Source organism: Marmota flaviventris, chromosome 12, assembly GCF_047511675.1.
Source record: "Marmota flaviventris isolate mMarFla1 chromosome 12, mMarFla1.hap1, whole genome shotgun sequence".
NCBI classification, from domain to species: Eukaryota; Metazoa; Chordata; class Mammalia; order Rodentia; family Sciuridae; genus Marmota; species Marmota flaviventris.
Genome location: NC_092509.1, coordinates 80,274,530 through 80,293,339, shown reverse-complemented (window position 1 = coordinate 80,293,339; position 18,810 = coordinate 80,274,530). Strand labels below are relative to the sequence as shown.

General features: G+C 41.9%; 2 protein-coding genes across 6 annotated transcripts in view; both read left to right on the top strand.

Annotated features, from left to right (window-relative positions):
• The window catches only part of Camsap2 (calmodulin regulated spectrin associated protein family member 2), a 91,041-nt gene extending 86,648 nt beyond the window's left edge, over positions 1-4,393 (top strand). For all 5 annotated transcript variants that reach the window (XM_071600195.1, XM_027945686.3, XM_071600194.1 and 2 more), the window contains 2 exons: positions 934-1,052; positions 1,448-4,393. In XM_071600195.1, coding sequence (XP_071456296.1) covers positions 934-1,052; positions 1,448-1,753 — 425 coding nt within the window. In that variant the 3' untranslated portion in view covers positions 1,754-4,393. The remainder of the gene's footprint in view (positions 1-933; positions 1,053-1,447) is intronic.
• An 11,539-nt stretch (positions 4,394-15,932) lies between these two features.
• Positions 15,933-18,235, top strand: Gpr25 (G protein-coupled receptor 25). The gene has a single exon (XM_027945687.2). It carries the CDS (start codon positions 16,077-16,079, stop codon positions 17,202-17,204), a length of 1,128 nt encoding a protein of 375 aa, XP_027801488.2. The 5' UTR covers positions 15,933-16,076; the 3' UTR covers positions 17,205-18,235.
• Positions 18,236-18,810: the final 575 nt, after the last annotated feature.

The window sequence follows — 18,810 nt, the reverse complement described above, 5'->3', positions numbered from 1 at the left end:
AGGTAGCTTAGTTTGGCAATAACAGCTTCTTTTAGGGAGGCAGTGACTTGTGCCAGATGAATAGAAATAGGTTTCTAAACAAAATTAGTGATGTAATAGACATCAATTCTGTCTTAGAATTATATGCCTTCAATGTGCTTCTCACCTTCTTCTTGCTCTAATTCTGTCTTAAAATTATACACCATTTTTGTGTGGTCATTTGGTTCTAAAGAAGTTTTAGTGAAGTTCTATCAGTAGTACAAAAGCCCTTCCTTATAAAGGTTAAAATCCAGAAACCCTTTAATAAGTATCAACAAGCATATAAATAACAAGAAGGATACATTATCTGGGCCCGGTGGCACACACCTATAATCTCAGTGGTTAGGGAGGCCGAGGCAGGAAGCTTGTGAGTTAAAAGCCAGCCTCAGCAAAAGTTGAGGCACTAAGCAACTCAGTGAGACCCTGTCTCTAAATAAAATACAAAATAGGGCTGGGGATGTGGCTCAGTAGTCCAGTGCCCCTGAGTTCAATCCCCGGTACCCTCTCCCCCTACCAAAAAAAAAAAAAAAGAATGCATTGGATCCAGAGTGTAACCAGCCTCACATATTCCCACCAGCATCTCTTCTAGCCTCTGTTCAAAGTGGGCATGATTGGAGTAAAAGTGAATCAAATAGAATGTAGGTAAGGATACTTCTAAAGAAGGTCAAGCAGACAGAGTGACAGGGTGAAATCTTACTTCCAGCATTGTTTTCACAGGGCATCCTAAGGCCATAGGAACGTCCTCCAGATGTATCCCTGTGTTGTAAAGCAATGTTTTGATTGGAGTGCCTCAAGCACAGAATTTAGTTTTCTATTATAGTTTCATCAGTGCAGGAAGAATTACATCATTTAAAAACAGTAGTATTTCTGTCTTACAAATGTTATTTTTATTATTATTTTAATTCTTTGTCACAGGACCAAAGCTCTACAAAGAACCCAGTGCAAAATCCAATAAGCACATAATACAAAATGCTTTAGCTCATTGCTGTTTGGCTGGAAAAGTAAATGAAGGTCAGAAGAAAAAAATATTGGAGGTAAGTATGTTTGTATAAAAATTAAATTTAGCAAGAGAAAATACTCTCCTAGGTCTCCTAAAATTTCAACAGCCTATAAAAATCTGAAAGGAGTGTTTTAGTTACTAGATTGAGTTAGGTTTACTCTCGAGTTGGTTCTAGAAGACTAAGAATTGACTTCAAAAATTGTCATGAAAATAGGGCTCAGGTGTAGCTCAGTGGCAGAGGGCATGCTTACAATCTCTGAGGCCCTGGGTTTGATCCCCAGCACTGCAAAAAATAATAAAATAAAACTGGTCATTAAAATGTCTTGAAATTTGATCATGAAATGTTATATCACTGTGTACACTTTATTCAGCAAAATATTTAAAGGTTTCTATTGTTACCTTGTTCTGTTTTTGTTTTCTGTTTTAAAGGAAATGGAGAAGTCAGATGCCAACAACTTCTTAATCTTATTCCGGGATTCAGGCTGCCAGTTCAGGTCTTTGTATACTTACTGCCCAGAGACTGAAGAAATTAACAAACTGACTGGGATAGGCCCTAAGTCTATCACTAAAAAAATGATTGAGGGACTTTACAAATATAACTCTGACAGGAAACAATTTAGCCACATACCTGCTAAAACTTTATCTGCCAGTGTTGATGCAATTACTATTCATAGCCATTTATGGCAGACCAAAAGACCAGTAACACCCAAAAAACTTTTACCTACCAAGGCATAGGAGTTGGGAAATACTTGCTTCAGAACATTCATGGTAAATTTGCACTTCATCTTTCCTGCCTAGAGAAAATCTTTGTAATTGCCAACAAGAATTTTATTAATTAAAACTGGACATTAACTCTGTTGTCATGAACAACTGGAATGTAAACCACAGTATTTTGGAATGCAGAAGATTCTCACTGAGGTGGTAAGTCCAAGTGATGAAGAAAATATTTTAATTCCCAAATGGAGATTTGTATGTGCTATCAGGTTTACCTGCTTGATATAGAGACGATGAAGCACTGAATTCTCATGGACACAGTGGACATATGGTTGAAATACAGCTAGGATTACAAATTATGTGTTGTATTTGTTCTTCTTCTTCTTCTTCTTTTTTTTTTTTTTAACCTTTTCTGTATATGCTTGTCTTTGGATGGTGGTTTTTTTTTTTTTTGGTTATTTTTCTCTCCTGGGGGTTTATTCTTAGATACCTCTGTATTATGTTTCATGTGGAGATCATGAAAGTAGTAAATATACCTTCAAAAGTAACTTGCACCTTTCTTATGATGTTAAGAGAAACACTATTGTTAACATTTTACAGTAACCCTCATGTTTTAATGGTATTAGAGCATTTGCAAAAATTATTATTCTAAGTATTTACAATTATATTTATTATTCACTCAAGTATTAACATTTCTCTATTAAATAAGAGGAGGTGTTGTAAAGAGCTGCTAGTAGGTTCGCTTTAAACCACATGCGCTAAACCAAGAATATGTTACTAAAAGTTGCTGATTAAATCAGTGCTGTTTTTACACCACTTCTGGCCAACTCAGAGTAATTTAGATTGTTCTTTTAACAAAAAAGGCTTTCTATCTCTTTTAAAGTCACTTTATAAGCTGGCAGAAGTGAATGACACTTTGAGAGTAGTCAGTCTGAAGATGTAAGACTTCCTGAAGCAAGTACCTGGGAGGTCTTTACATTATATTTATAACTGATATAAAAATTATATTTAGAATTTTTAAATATGTACAAAGGGCTACATTTTAATTTTAAAATAGCTTCATGTTATCTTACTTATATTGGGTTTTCTTTTCCTTCTTAATCCTTTTCAAGTGGAACAGCTTAGATAAGGACACACTTGAAATCTCCTCTACATGATCTTTGTTCTTTAACAGTGTATACCAGAGGGTTAGTTGGGGAAAAACTTCATTCTCAGGAAAAGACTTGAATGATTATGTGACCCTGTTATGTTTCAGTGTTGTGACAACTGTGTAAACTAGGGGGGAAAGACAGTATTGTATCACAAATGAGATGCGTAGTTTGTTTTCTTTCATGGGAAGTAGGATGAAAATATATACATTTCTTTAATTGAGTTGTTTAGAGAGAGAACTAATGTCTCATATGATGTATTTACTTATTTAAAAAAAAAAAAAGACTAGGAATGAGATGTCCCTGAGCTGTACTTTTCTATTATTATAAGGCCTTTTAGGCATCAATGCATCTGGGTTATCAACGTTTTCTCAAATGCTGTCAATATTTTATTGTAATTTATGTTCTTATATTTATGTATATTTGTTAAAACTGTAAAAAAATTCACAGATTTTTTTTCCAATACCTGTGCAAGATATATGTGTAGCTCAAAACTATTTGTGATCTACTGTTTGCATGTAAGAGACCAGGATATGTAACTCTTATATTTTAAGTGTATACATATTGTGTATATAAAATCTGAATATTAAACATGGGGAATTGCACATTTTACCTTTCAGACAGTTTCTACCACAATTAGAAAGAAATGATCATTAAATGTATGTCTAGATTAAGATTAGTTTAAAAAATTAGAAGAAATCTAATCAAAGTGTGGATAATAGTCAAAAAGAATTTAATAAGCATCTTATATTACTAAATTTGTTCTTTTCAATTAAATTCCCTTATCAAAGCTGTTTTCTTCTTGACATTATCTGACGATTAAATAAAGAAAATTTATGTAATACAATGGAGGAACTATTTAACACTAAACAGGACCACCCTTTATTCTTAAATTTGAGTATGTCCAGCAATTGAATTGAATGTCTAAAGGTAGAATGTGAATATTGCCATAGTGTGCATTGCTCTCAGTAAAAGATTTTACTCTATTAATGCGAAAGGAATATGGATATATTTCTTTAAGTCTGCAGAATTTTTTTATTATGGCACAGCTTTTTAAAATTATGTTTTAAAATTATAAAAATGAAAAATATGCTATTTCATAAAGTTTGAGGATTTTTGTCAACTTTACTGAAACACACTGGTGCTTTCATCGTTGGTGGTCAAATTATGATCATTATTTGGTTAAATTTGCCAAACATTTGTCATGGTTACCAGTGTAGCCACTCAAAATCTGAAATTTGACACAGCTTTTTTCTTCTTAGTTTTTTCAAGTTTGTTTTAGAATGACTGTTACAGTTTTTATTTGGCTGTTTAAAGCCAAAGTCAGCTATGTGATTATGATTTCACGGACACTGTTGGGCAATGTACAGTGTATGGTGTGCTTATCTGTCCACTCTAGAGCATTGCTTACAGGTTTTTTAAAAGATGCTGTGCTGTAAAATACTGTCATATTTGCTATTTCCTGGTAAAGTGTAGTTTTTCCCTTTCATTTGAATAAAAGCATGGCACCAAATGACTCTTTTTCTATTTCTTAAATAGAATGTCTCTTTTGGGTAAAATTATTTGAGCTCATCATATAGTTTCTCTATCCCTTAGCCTATATTTACATCTAACAATTTAAATATAAGAAACAAATTTTAGTAATATTAGCTATTGTTTAAAATTTGTCTTATGGTAATAGTAAAAAAGTCTAACTTTCTATGCTTGGCTCAAATGTATGTAGTATGTAAGTGCTTTGCTCCTTTTACATTAATCCTATTCATATTAACTCACTATCTTTTGGTGAATTAATAATCAAATTGTGCCAGACTTAATACTTTGTTCCTTTGAAATTAAGTGGCTGATGTACTTGATTTTCTTCTTTAACCATGAGAAGACAGTTTACTTTCTTTTATTGTTGTTGATGGACACAATACCTTTATTATTTATTTTTATGTGGTCCTGTGTATCAAAACCTCACACATGCTAGGCAATCGCTCTACCACTGAGCTATAGCCTCAGCCCAAGAAGGCAGTTCTTGACTGTTACTCAGCCGCAGTCTGGCTGGGCACGATGTTACTGATGTTACTCCATAAGTTTAACTTTGATTTTGCTGATTCTGCTTATTTAGACCAGAGTAAGGAAATACACCACACACACACACACTAAAATATCCATGCATAACTATATATCTGAAGAAATATCTGTTGTTGTCAGACATTAATATGGTCTCCACCATGGGACTTCTGCCTTTTGATGGGACACTCAAGCTTCAGAGTAGTTATACTTCCACAATATTTTCCAGTACTTTAAATTTCAAAAGTAAAAATAACTCTAAAACCCAGGCATATTAGAGAAATATTCGCAAACCATGGTTCTCTGGCACCCACACACAAGAGTACCTTCCCTGACCTAATTCATGGGTCCTACCTGGAGCCAAGGAAAATATTCTGAAGTGGACAGGTACAGCCATCTTTATTTCATAACCTTTCTACATATTGATAACAAATAATAAAATGTAGCAAAGGAAAAACAACTGTAATGCTGCAACCTAAGAACCAGAGATTGAAAAAAAAACAATCTATAAAATGAGTGTGAAATTCTACCATCCTTAGAGATCTGTAGATGCTTCAGAAATAGCTTGGTGTCTCGTTAGATGGCAATTTTGCTTTTTAAAAGACATGAGAGACATTATGACTACACATTATGACTGTGTGTAGTTTGATGGAGGGTAGAGGTGTGGTGCAGAGGTGCAGGGGTTGGTGTGTCAGAGTTGCTCTTCAGAGGAGACCCAGAACCCAGTTTCAGTCCTCTCCTTTTTGTACCTGTGGGTACATACGCCTTCTAATACCTCCGTGTTCCCAAAGTCAGACAACAAAAGTTAGTTTCTTGTATGTGTTTAATATCACCTTGGTATCTTAACTAAAAGTGATCTCCATCTACAGTGGCTTATATTTATGTCATAAAAAGTAGGAGGAAATTATTTCTTTGCATTGAAAAGGATAAAAGCAAATGAATTCACACAAAAAATTTTAAGACCCAGTAACATTTTTTTTTCCTTAAAATGTTAAGCAAAGCCACCATGTTACCTTGGCTAGTGATTTATTTTATCCTTCTTAACTTCAGTCTGTTATTTTAGGTGGTTGAATCTGTGACTTCCTTCAGTTGATATTAGAGGCATCACAAGGACACAGGACAGCATGTGTCATTAACAGTGTGTTTAGTGTATAGTTTCACTCAACTGCACTGATTGCTGGTCCCACCCAATTTTCATATTTTAGGGTTTGCACATTTATATAAGGAAAATGTTAACTCTTAACCCCAAAACAAATAGAAACTCTCCACTTAAATATTGCTTTACAATTTAAGTATCTTTAATTTGCTTTCTCATTTAACTTACTGTTGTCTTTAAAGATTTTCAGCCCCATTTTATAGATAAAGATGATGCAACTTTGAAAGATTAATAAATAACTGTCCAGAGCTCAAGGCTAATAGGTGTAATAAGTGGCAACATTACAATTGGAGTCTGAGCCTTGATTCATCTCTTCACTGGTCTGCATGGTGCAGTTTCCCACTGCCATTGTGGATATTGTGGAATAAGAATATATTTAGATATATTTAGAGTTAGGAGCAGTGGTACACGCCTGTAATCTCAGAAACTTGGGAGGCTGAGGCAGGAGGATTGCAAGTTCAAAAAAGTTTTTTTTTAAAGGCCTGGTAATGTAGTTCAATGTTTAAGCATCCCTTGATGTGCAATACCAAAAAAGAAAAGAAAATAATACATCCAGGCTCACAGTTATACTAGTTAGGTTCACCACTGAAGGAACACTGAGAATAATAGAGCAGATTTTATTCTCTTGCCTACCACTCATAACCAGCATCAACACAATACCAGCTAATCAAACTGGTGTGCTTACGTAGCTACACTGAGTATCTAGATTCATGAGGATAAAAAAAATGTAGAAGCAGCATAAGTGGTGAAAAATAAATTATAACAGGTTGATCTTATTTATCCAGGAAAGAGTTATTAGATGCAAGGGGCTAGCTAGATCACAAGGTTGGGGTCTCTACCACCAAGGAACTCAGTGTCTCAAGGTGAATGCTATATTAGACCTTTACAAACAATGATAACTATGTGCTGTAACAGGAATGAATAAAAATAAAGAACAGATAAGCCTTCACCTGTAAACAGAAAGAAGATCTTGTTCAGCAAGCAATTTAAGTACTAGATTATCTTATTAAAACTGACTTATCAAGAACATAAGACTATCTTTAATTGTCAACTGATAGAATGCCACATCCTAGTTTTCTGTGAAGTATTAAATTTTGAATTGCAGAGATATAAGTTCTTTATAAACATTGTTCAAAGCTGTGCTGCACATCCTTTTTACTGTCTTAACCAGAGACTACAAACTTAGTCTCTGGCTATTGTAAGTACTGTACAGTTATTTCTACTCTGTTTTTCTAACTACATATAAAAGAAGCAGAATGTGCAGTCTCATTGGAGGGCTCACTGAATTCTTAGTAACACCACAGATATATTTGTATACAGTAGGAATTACGTGTGTAATTTGATTCTTTACCCTTATAATTGGTGCCTCAGCACAATAGGTAGTCAATATGTGTGGAAGGAATGTGTGAAAGGGCTACCCAGTCCTGGTCCAGAATTCACAGTCAAGTCCAAAATGTGAGTTTTATTTCTAACTCCTACTACAGATATTTTGTCCCTTAGTTGTAAACCCTAAGTTAGCTTTCTCTGATTTGACTCCCTCCAGTTCACATTTAGCATTCCATAGGACTCAGGTGTGGCTTGGTCACCAGACATGGGGTTCCAGTTCTCCTTTCCCTTCTCTCTGGGCCCACTCAAGCCTCAGTTTTTCACATTCTGCCCTACTTCCACCTCCTTGCAGGGAGGCTTTTGCTGTGCGCTTTGACTGCTACCTCCACACACAATCCACATCTGCTTCCTAAGTGCTCTCTTGGCTCCACCCATGCCTCCAGCTGCTGTCATTTTCAACTGGAAGGTCCAATGTCACCCCCAGCCCACCTAGTTAAAAACCCAGTGTCAACTGCCTAGTAAAGTCAACTTTCCTTCCTGACACACGTCTAGTTCCCAAGACTAAAACCTTCAAGATCTTCCCTTCCTCCCTCTCTGTCCAACACAGAAGGACCTGGTGCCCAGATGCCACAAATTTGTTTTGTTCAAATTTGTTCTTTCAGTCTGTTCATCCTTTCTGCCACCAGATTTGTGTCCAGGTTCTGGTAGCTCATGCTTTACTGCAGAGCTTTCAAGTGGTCTTTCCCTCCTTGCATTTTTGCCCTCCGTGCTCTCCTGTTACTCAGTTTTTCTAAAGCATTGGTTACGTCTTGTCTCATCTGAACTAGACAAAACTTCTTTGGTGCTTTATTATCGGTGTAAAACTCCAGATATCAGTATCTAAAGCCCTCATAGATTTATCCCCACCTTAGTTTTCAGCAATGCCAGAACATCTGATAGGGAAATACTCACAGGCACATCAAAACCTGTGACATGTCAAGTTATCTCATTAGCTGGGTGTGGAGGCATACCTTGTAATCCCAGCAATTTGGGAGGCTGAGGCAGGAGGATTGCAAGTTTGAGGCCAACCTCAGCAACTCAGCAAAGTTCCAAGCAACTTAGACCTTGTCTCAAAAAAAATATAAAGGGCTGGGGATGTGGCTCAGTGGTTAAGCCCTCTGCTTTCAATCCCTGGTACCAAAAAAACAAAAACATTATTGAAGTAGTCATGAAAAAAAGCAAACTGCAAGAACTTCCTTATTTTCTAGTTCAGCATTATTTTTTATTTGAATTGCTGGAGGGGGTGAGTTGAAGTGATGGTAATCATCTCAGGGTTTGGGACCAGGCTGCTCCTACCCACAGACATCTCAGAAAGGCTGTCTTGCTTTGACATTGATATGAAGCAGGATGTTTCAATCTGCCTTTTATCAAGGTTATTTGTACATTATGGCTCACCTCCAATAATGTATGAACTGCTTGAGAGGGAAGCACCGAGTCATACTTCTTGTGTCTTTTCCATTTGCTGATCTGGGCTTGCCCAACAGCTGGAAGGGGCTGGTCACAAAGTCAGTCTGAGTTGAAGGTGACCCTAGAGATTTGTTTCATTGATCAGTGGCAAGATCACAGCATAGGAAGTGGTGGGTGGTGGGTGGTGGGGACACCCCACTACCACTCATGCCGAGAGGCTGCTGCTACCAATAACTAGATTTCACGCTACATTCTGTGAAATCACTGAACAGTGATGGTAAGTGGTAGTTCAGAGGCTTGTGTGGGCAGAATAGTTACTACAAAGATAAAAAGTTGCTTCTTTTCCAAGCAGCTATGCTGGGGCCATTTTTATACTGAGGGACTTCCCTTTTGCTTCAAGTTTCCGATGGGTTTATTTTTTATCTTTAAAAGAACACTTGAGCTGCAGCAACCTGCAGTGGAAGACAGGAGTCTTACTTTCCTTGAAAGCTACGTTCTCTTCCCCCACCCTCTAGTTCTGTCCCTGACTCCCTCCCCCATGTCCTCCAAGGACTAACCGTGACAATGACATCTGGGGTAGATCTAGCCCTGAGACAATCACATGGCAGAAGGCCACAGGCTCTTTCACATTGAGTGGTCCCTTCCAAGATGGGGGCTGGAACTGAGTGCTCATGTCTAGCTCAGAGAGTGTCCTCTCCCAGCTAGCTACCCTGTGTTTAGTACCTAAAAGTTTCTACCATAGTTGAACATCTGAAAAGTTCTTCAGGGTCTCTGGCATCCAGGGTGGGGCCCGTTGCCTGGTGTGTGCAGTCACATCACCTAAGTGGTGAGGTGTCAGGGGAGGGACCAGAGCTACTGTTGCCTTCTGTCCTATCCCCCTCTCCACCACACACACACATACACATACAAGGTTTCAGGGGTAGGTGGACTTTGGGAAGATTTTTTTAAATATTTTTTAGTTGTCAATGGATATTTATTTATTTATTTATTTATATGCAGTGCTGAGAATCAAACCTAGTGCCTCACACATGCTAGGCAAGCGCTCTACCACTAAGCCACAACCCCAGCCCCTGGGGGAACATCTTAATAACCAGTTAGTAAAACAGCTGACTCCCTATTCCCAGATCAGTATTTAACAAAGGGCATTGGAAACAACACAGGTTTTTGTGGTTTTTCTCATATTCAAGGAAGGACCGAAGTTGACCTGGCAGACTACTATCTGTCTGTGCTTTAGTCCTGCCAGCAGATTCTCTGCACAATCTAATCTGTCACCTTGTGGAATTCACCAGCAGGTGACACCAGGCACCGTGTACTGTGATGGATCAAGTCTTGAAGATCTCCCAGATGGAGATTCTCTCTTTGTGGATTCCCAGTGCAATGCCCCAAATATTTACCACCCACCCACCACATGTAAAGAAAGCACTGTATCCAGGAGAGGAGAGGCAGCACAGGCCCTGGGGACAGCCAGAAATAAGAGCAGGCCTGCCTATGTGAGGCCACCATCTGAGGGATGGAGTGGGTTTTACATGCTCAGACCCAGAATGGGAGGGGACTCCATGGGAGCTGTCTCATTTGATCCTCACTGGACCCCTATCAGGTAGATATTATCATGCCCATTTTAAGATGAGGGAACTGGGGCCCAAAGGACAGCTATCAACTAATAAAGCTGACATTTAAGCCAAATTGTCACCACTAATGATCTGTTTTTTCACTGATCAGAGAGAGAGAGGATGACATATAAGAAATCTGTGTCATAAATTTGACATCACACACAAAACAAGTTTCTAAAACATGTATTTCAAATGTAATTATTAGGAGGGCTGGGATTGTGGCTCAGTGGCAGGCTTGCCTTGCGTGTATGAGGCACTGGGTTCAATCCTGAGCACCACTTAAAAATAAATAAATAAAATAAAGGTATTGTGTCCATCTATAACTAAAAAAAAAGAATTAAAAATAGTGTTAGGAAAGCTGTATAGAAATCTAAAAAAAATTACACATTAGGTGGATTAAAAAGGCCAAGAATATTATTTTTTGACAATAGAACTGAATGATCTTACATCAAAAAGAAAATTAACTTTCTAAATTCTGAAATTTCTAACAGCAATAAATTTGATAATATGAAAGAATAAAACAATAAGAAATAGCTAATAAAAAGTTTGGAAAAATATTTGAACCAAAGAGGATCATCATTTATCCTAAATGAATAGTTCATACAAGTTAATAGCACCTATATAAGATCATAATACACAAATATGTGAATGACATGACCAGAGAGTTCACATTGTGTGAGGAAGTAAATATGGACAGATTTTTCCATCTTATTTGTAATCAAGTGCAAATTAAATGAGGTACCAGTTTATCTCATTACCTATCAAAGTGGAAAATATGTTACTGATGAACATTTCTAACAAGATTGTTTTGGAACCTAATACCCTCATAAAATGCCGGTGACATCCTAAATTAATATTACTGTAAAAACATTTGTCTCGGGGCTGGGGTTGTGTCTAAGAGGTAGAGCACTCGCCTACCATGCGTGAGGTACCACGTTCGATCCTCAGCACCACATAAAAATATTGTGTCCACCTATGACTAAAAATGAATATTTAAAAAAAATTTGTCTCAACCAATGAAAATTTTCATAACCTTTGACCTATACAAGGACACTTATATTATGAAAAAAGTCTGAAATAAAGAGGTCATAAGGGCAATTATTCTAGTTAAAAATATTAGAAACAGGCCAGGTGTAGTGGTGCACACCTGTAATCCCAGCAGCTAGAGAGGAGGCAGGAGGATCTCGAGTTCAAAGCCAGCCTCAGCAAAAGTGAGGCACTAAGCAACTCAGTGAGACCCTATCTCTTAATAAAATACAAAATAGGGCTGGGGATGTGGCTTAGTATTTAAGTGCCCCTGAGTTCAATCCCTGGTACCCCCTCCCAAAATTAGAAACAACCTCTATATTGAAGTTTAAGGGTTTTGAAAATTAAGCAACATAGAAAAATGAGGATGTATATAGCATTGAGAATAACAGACCACAAAACTGTATACATTGTGAAAAAATACATGTGGAGAATATCTGACGTAATACGAAAAAAAATCCAAGAACAATGGGATTATAAACAAATTCTTTACTTTTGAAAATGTCAGGGCTGGGGGGCTGGAGCTCAGCAGTAGCACACTTGCCTGGCATGTGTGAGGCACTGGGTTTGATTCTCAGCACTGCATATAAATAAATAAAATAAAGATCTATCAACAACAACTAAAAGAATGTTAAAAAAAAAAAAAGGGCTGGGGTTGTGGTTCAGTGATAGAGCACTTGCCTAGCATTTGTGAGGCACTGGGTTCGATCCTCAGCACCATATATAAATAAATTAATAAAATAAAGGTATTTTGCCATCTACAACTAAAAAAATATATATATAAATATATATATATATATTTATACATATAAATAAATATATATATTTATTTATTAAAATATATATATATTTTAATAAAAGAAAATGTGTCCTTCCCTGGCTGGAAACAAATTCACCAACATGCGAAGTACAGTTAGTTGTGTTGAGGTATCAAGTCTGGGATGACTTTCCTTCTCTGTTCCGTAACGTGGTTATATGGCTTTTGAGATGAAAGAGGCAAAATTCAAATATTTTCTAAAAGGTTAGGTTTATTTGTACATGAAATAATATGGGTGGGAAATTGTAAGAGCTTAACTATAGCCTTGACAGGGCAGAGGTAAACCTCCTGAAAGCCATTATGACCAAAGCATTGGATATTTATTCATCTAAGTGTCGCCTCTGTTCTCAGGCTAGTGCCAATCACAGTGATGGATGGGGAGAAGTTCCTCTCACCTCAAAGACATTATAATCCCATGGGCAGGACAAGACAGACCCACACAGCAATGGGATAGGTGGCTCCAGTTATGCACAGAGCAGAAGGCCGGAGAAGCCTCCTGCAGGAGGACGGAGGAAGGACAGACAACTTGGGCTTAGCCTCAGAACGGCTGGGATCAGAGTGGCTGGGATTCTCAGGCAGGAGAAATGAGTGTTTCTATTGGTTAACTTGTCTATAATCAAGTGAGGAGTCCTCCCCAGGAGCAGAAGAGAAAGCAGCGTCTCAGTTAGCCTGGGTCACTGAAACCATCCTGGGCACCCCAGGAGGCCAGGCCCAGGGCAGTGAACCTGCCTCTGGTCTTCGTTGCTTTCTCCCACGCAGACAGAGTTCAGTAAGGCCCACCGGCCCAGGCCCCCAGCACAGAAGATTCAACATAGGCTCTTGGCCACAGACTTCGCTTGGGTATGAGACCACAGCCCAGGAAGCAAGAATCTCTGTGTTTTTAAAATAAACAACCTACTTCTACTTCCCCTCAACCCCCTGCCTATATTCCCCTCTTGGGTCGCTCACCCACTGTTCTTTTTCACCTGGTGGTTTCTTCGCTGTTCATCTCTAGCTTTCAGGATCACTCATACTCTCTGAGCCCCAGACTGAGATGCGCCCATGGAAAGTGAATTCCAGCAGCACTGGGCCTCCCCCTGATTATCGGGGTTCCTCTGTGCTGGCTTTCCAGGGAAGGAGGCTGCAGCCCCCTTAGACCACCCAGGATGTGGGCACTGCTCACCAGACATGTGATCAAACATTAGAAAAACTGTTCTGAATCTTCAGCAAGCTCCTCAGACTTCTCCCCTCACGGGGAGAGGGAGGGTGTTCCCAGGAAACCCAAGCTTGGAAGTGGCAATGCCCATGGAGGGACAGACCTGTAAGCCATTTACTCATTCCTTGGCCTCTTCTGTTTCCTGACTTCTCCAGTTTGTAATTGGTGTGGGAGAAAAAAATTCTTCACACAAACAGCCTAGAAGCATGCTCAACCCTCCATGGACTCTGGAACCATTTTCTAATTCCCTGGCTGGGAATCTCCATATACCAGCAGGACTTTGACCTAGGGTGGCCATATGTCCCTGTTTGCCAAGAACAGTCCTGGTTTATGACCAAGCTAATTATGATAGTACCTCTTTCACTCTCAGAAACATCTTGTTTTGGATAGTTAAATCTGTTTCATCAGGCCACCTCAAATCCACATGGAGCTGGGCACAGTGGCACATGCCTGTAATCACAAGGGCTCTGGAGGCTGGGACAAGAGGATTGCAAGTTCAAAGCCAGCCTCAGCAACTTAGTGAGGCCCTAAGCAACTTAGCAAGACCCTGTCTCTAAATATATAAAGGGCTGGGGATGTGGTCCAGTGTTAAGTGCCCCTGCATTCAATCCCCAGTACCCCCTCCCCTAAAAAAAACCCACATAACCCTGAACACATTACAGACATGCTCCTTCTCTGTTTTTGACTTCAGTTAAGGGGACAACATCCACACAATCCTCCAGCAGAGGAATCTCAGGCCTATCTTAGTTCCTCTCTGTGGACACCTATGATGTTACAACTCTCTCGAATGGATCCTCTCCTTTCTGCCCTGTCACTAACCTATTTCAGACACAATTAAAACAGCCTCTTTGGCCATCTCCCTGGCTTGGGGCTCCCTCCTCTCCAACCCACAGTTCTGCCAGTGATCTTTTCAAAACACACTGAGATCTGATGGCGCTCCACCACCTACAGAATGACATCCAAACCCCTTCATGATCTGGACCCAGTGACCTTGTCTGCTTCATCCCTTGCCACCCTCCTCCTTTCTGGGCTCCGGTCACACTTAGACTTGTGTCACGGCTTGTGCCGTGAAAAGTTCATGTTCCTGCTTGCCTCAGAATGCTTGTTCCTTTTACTCCCTCTGTCTAGTCTGGCCTTTCCTCTCTTTTCTGTTGCTATTTTTGGCTGTCATTCCTAGAACTGACCTCACCGTTTTGTCTCCCAGGAAGCCTTTTCCGGTTTTCTCCTCCCACCATAAGTAACTGCTTATGAATCCCGCTCTGAATTCTAAGTGGATTGTTTTTAACATGTACTACAGTTTGCTGGCAGTCTGGCCACTGCTCAAGGGTCTGCCCTGCCTCAGCAATGACTCTGTAAAGTTATGAGTGGCATCGTAACACTACTGCTACTTCACTGTTAATGGGATGGACTCAAATAAAACTCATAATCCACTTTGAAATTTTTAACACCAGGTTGATCACTGCATAAGTCACTCATTGCAGGTCACAGTGGGAGTGACTCTGGGAGGACACACCACTGCAAGAGTTTCAACACAGCATCTAGAGGGAGGGACGTCTGTTTAGAAGAATTCAGGTATCACGAATGCACCCTCCTTAAGAAGAAGGAACATGTTCCAATCAGGGTCAGACTTTATGCCCATCCTTCTCCATGACTCCTTCCCTCTCTTTCAGTCCAGAAGGGATCTTGTTCCTTCCAAGCTCCCATCTCATAATTTAGGACAACAAATCTGATATTTTGTTAGTTGCCACCTGGTGTCATCTTTTGCACTGAAATTATAGTGTTGACTTAATAGGTGGATTTTACAGAATGGAGGAATGTGGGGAAAAGCTAGATTTGAATACCAGACTCTGTCCCTTTTTCCTCTGTGGCTTAATACCCTTCTACATGGCTCCGTAAGGATTGGATTTGGACAGAAAAGCCACCAGAGTTAAGAAACTTAGCCCTCCCTCTCAGCAGGCTTACAATAGTCCAAGAGCTCTGCTGGCTAATTCCTGTTCAGGAGCTAGACCCCCAAGGACAAGCTCCCCGTTCCTCTAGATCCACTGTGTACCCAATAGCAGGGACCCCTTTTTTTAGAAAACAGGTGAATGAGAGGGGGCTATAAAAGCCGCAACCAAGGTTCTGTCTCTTTACCTCTAGATGCAAAGTAACAGCAAGGGGAGGCAGGATGGAGGGAAGAACAGACGAAGATTCCAATGTACTTACCACCTCTTGCAAACTGACATTAGACCCTCCTCATCAGATAACAAACCGATTTAACAAACTGAGTGATTAATAGATGAAGCGATGGGCCACCTCGCCCTGGGAGGCCGCACAGTTCTCCCAGTCCTGAGGACTTTTCCTTGTAGAGCCAGCTATGGAACCCCCTCTGTCCTTCTCTGCCCTTCCCCAACTCAGAGGCCACCATCTGTACCACAGGAGCCTGCCCCTCCCTGCTCACACCCTCCCTCCCCACCTTCCTGCCCACCCATTCGCCTCACCTCCATCTGGGGTGGCAGGAAGGGAGGTGCTGGGCACCGGCCGTGAAGAGCCAACCCCCTGCTGCTCAGAGCGACTGCGGCCTGTATGGAGCGAGGCCTGGGACCACGCAGGTCTCAAGGCCAGGCCATGAACGCCACTGAGGCCTGGAGCCCCAGCCCGGATGTGGTGTCCTGGGACTACTCCGGGTCGGGCGCCCTGGAGGAGCTGGAGTTGTGCCCTTCCTGGGACCTGCCCTACGGCTACGCCTACATCCCTGCGCTCTACCTGGCGGCTTTCGCAGTGGGCCTGGTGGGCAACACCTTCGTGGTGTGGCTGCTGGCCGGGCGGCGTGGGCCGCGGCGGCTGGTGGACACCTTCGTGCTGCACCTGGCCGCCGCGGACCTGGGCTTCGTGTTCACCCTGCCACTGTGGGCGGCGGCGGCGGCGCGCGGAGGCCACTGGCCCTTCGGCGAAGGCCTCTGCAAGCTCAGCAGCTTCGCGCTGGCCTGCACGCGCTGCGCAGGCGCGCTACTGCTGGCCGGCATGAGCGTGGATCGCTACCTGGCCGTGGTGAAGCTGCTTGAGGCGCGGCCGCTGCGCACCCCGCGCTGCGTGCTGGCTGCGTGCTGCAGCGTTTGGACCGTGGCGCTTCTGGCCGGCCTGCCCTCCCTGGTCTACCGAAGGTTGCAGCCCCTTCCCGCGGGCCCCGGCAGCCAGTGCGGGGAGGAGCCCTCCGACGTCTTCCAGGGCCTCAGCCTGCTGCTGCTGCTGCTCACCTTCGTGCTGCCCCTGGTCGTCACTCTCTTCTGCTACTGCCGAATCACGAGCCGCCTGCGCAGGCAGCCACACGTGGGCCGGGCCCGGAGGAACTCGCTGCGCATCATCTTCGCCATCGAGAGCACCTTCGTCGGCTCCTGGCTGCCTTTCAGCGCCCTGCGAGCCATCTTCCACCTGGCGCGTCTGGGGGCACTGCCACTTCCCTGCCCTCTGCTGCTGGCGCTGCGCTGGGGTCTCACCATCGCCACCTGCCTGGCTTTCGTCAACAGCTGCGCGAACCCGGTCATCTACCTCCTGCTGGACCGCTCCTTCCGCGCCCAGCTGCCGCACGGGGCCTGCGGGAGGGCAGGTCGCCAAGTGCGCAGGATCAGCTCGGCCTCCTCTCTCTCCAAGGATGACAGCTCAGTGTTCTGGGGCCGTCCCCACACCCCGAACATTGCCCCGGCCTCCTGGTAGCTTCTCCAGGCGAGCGGAGATGGGCAGCAGCGGAGCACTGACTGCACAGGGGGCCAGACTCGGCTCTCCCGACATGCCCGTTTTGGCCGCAGCAGGCTGCTCCAGCCACCACTGCCTCCTGAGCTGCCCGTCTCCTGCATCAGCTTTCGCAGAACCTCATAGGGGTGACCGAATTCCTCCAAACCAGGCAGCTGAGGCCCGGTGTTCTTTCTGCCGGGTGGAAACCTGGGCTAATTTTTTTCCAGTCCAAGAAAGGTCCCATGAGATTCAGTAGACAGCAACTTGGAGACCCACGGATTTACCGGAGAGAAGGGAAGTGGGTTTCCTTCCCGGCCCATTCAGAATAGCAGTCACCAGAATATCTAGTGCTGACGCCCAGCTCTCTGGTCATGTTTTCTCTGGTCCCCTAGAATAGCCTTTGCCTTCTGAGAAATTCCTTCTGCAAGTCAGACTGCCTGGCCCTCTCACTCTTAAAAAAATAAAAAATAAATTAAAAAATAAATAAAATTCTAAAGAACATGAGAATTGACAGCCCTTTTGTACTCTATCATCTTTATGACTGTGTTGGCTGTATCATTAATCATCACCAATTCAGATTTTCATCTTAAAAGCTTACCAAGGGCTGAGGTTATAGCTCAGTGGTAGAGCACTTGCTTAGCATGTGTGAGGCATTAGGTTCGATTCTCAGAACCACATATAAAATAAATAAACAAAGGTTCACTGACAATTATATAGAAAAACAAAACAAAAAACAACTCACTAAAGATGTGGGAACCAGCCCCAGTGTAAGCTACCCAATTTGTTTTTTCTGATAGACTCCCAGGGGTGACACCCTGCCCTGGTTTTGTATCTAGTGACCCTTCTCCCCTCCCTGGCAAAGCTGTAGGACTTACCCTGAAATCCATCTGGCCTTCCCTCTGGATAGAAGGATCTGACATCTCTCACCAGTTCTTCAGATTCCCCCTCATTTAGCCACGAACCCCGGATTTTTCTATGGGACTTCACCTTTCTCAATAAACACTTTTGCCTAACCCTGGCTTGACAATGTGTCTTTACTTGAGCAGTGGGACTGAAATGAGTGTCAGGAGGCGGGTCACCAATTCAGACAAAACTCAACTCAGTAGTTGAGAGTGACTTCAGGGGGACAAGTATTTTGTGTGCCGTCGGGACCATGAGAGCTAGCTGCACTTGTGTGTGCAAATTGTTTATTCTCATTATTTTTAAGGACAGTTCACATTTTGAAAGTAACAGAATGTTTAAAAACGTGTAAGAGAATGTACCTGTCAGGTCACTGTGTCTGTCTTTCAAAGATATGTGATTTTGATTTTCAAATGCATATTGGATCTTTTCTCCTACCCTTCAGGAGACCTCCCAGTAAAATGGTCTGGAATTAGCTGTTTACAGACTCTGATTTATCTTTTGAGGTTTCTAGAGGGTTTTAATTTTCTCTTTACGCTTTTGATGTAAGAAGATTTGGCTTAAAGAGATTTCCTCAGTGCAGGGAGAGGGACTCAGTGCTGCTGCTCTTCTTTGGAACCACATCCTAGCCAGATCCCCACAAGGCCAGTCTTGAAGGACAGGACACTGGGAAGTGGTACTCAGATCA

Excerpts from the sequence above, each read along its gene's own strand:
- Gpr25 (XM_027945687.2), top strand. The coding sequence starts at position 16,077 with ATGGAGCGAGGCCTGGGACCACGCAGGTCTCAAGGCCAGGCCATGAAC.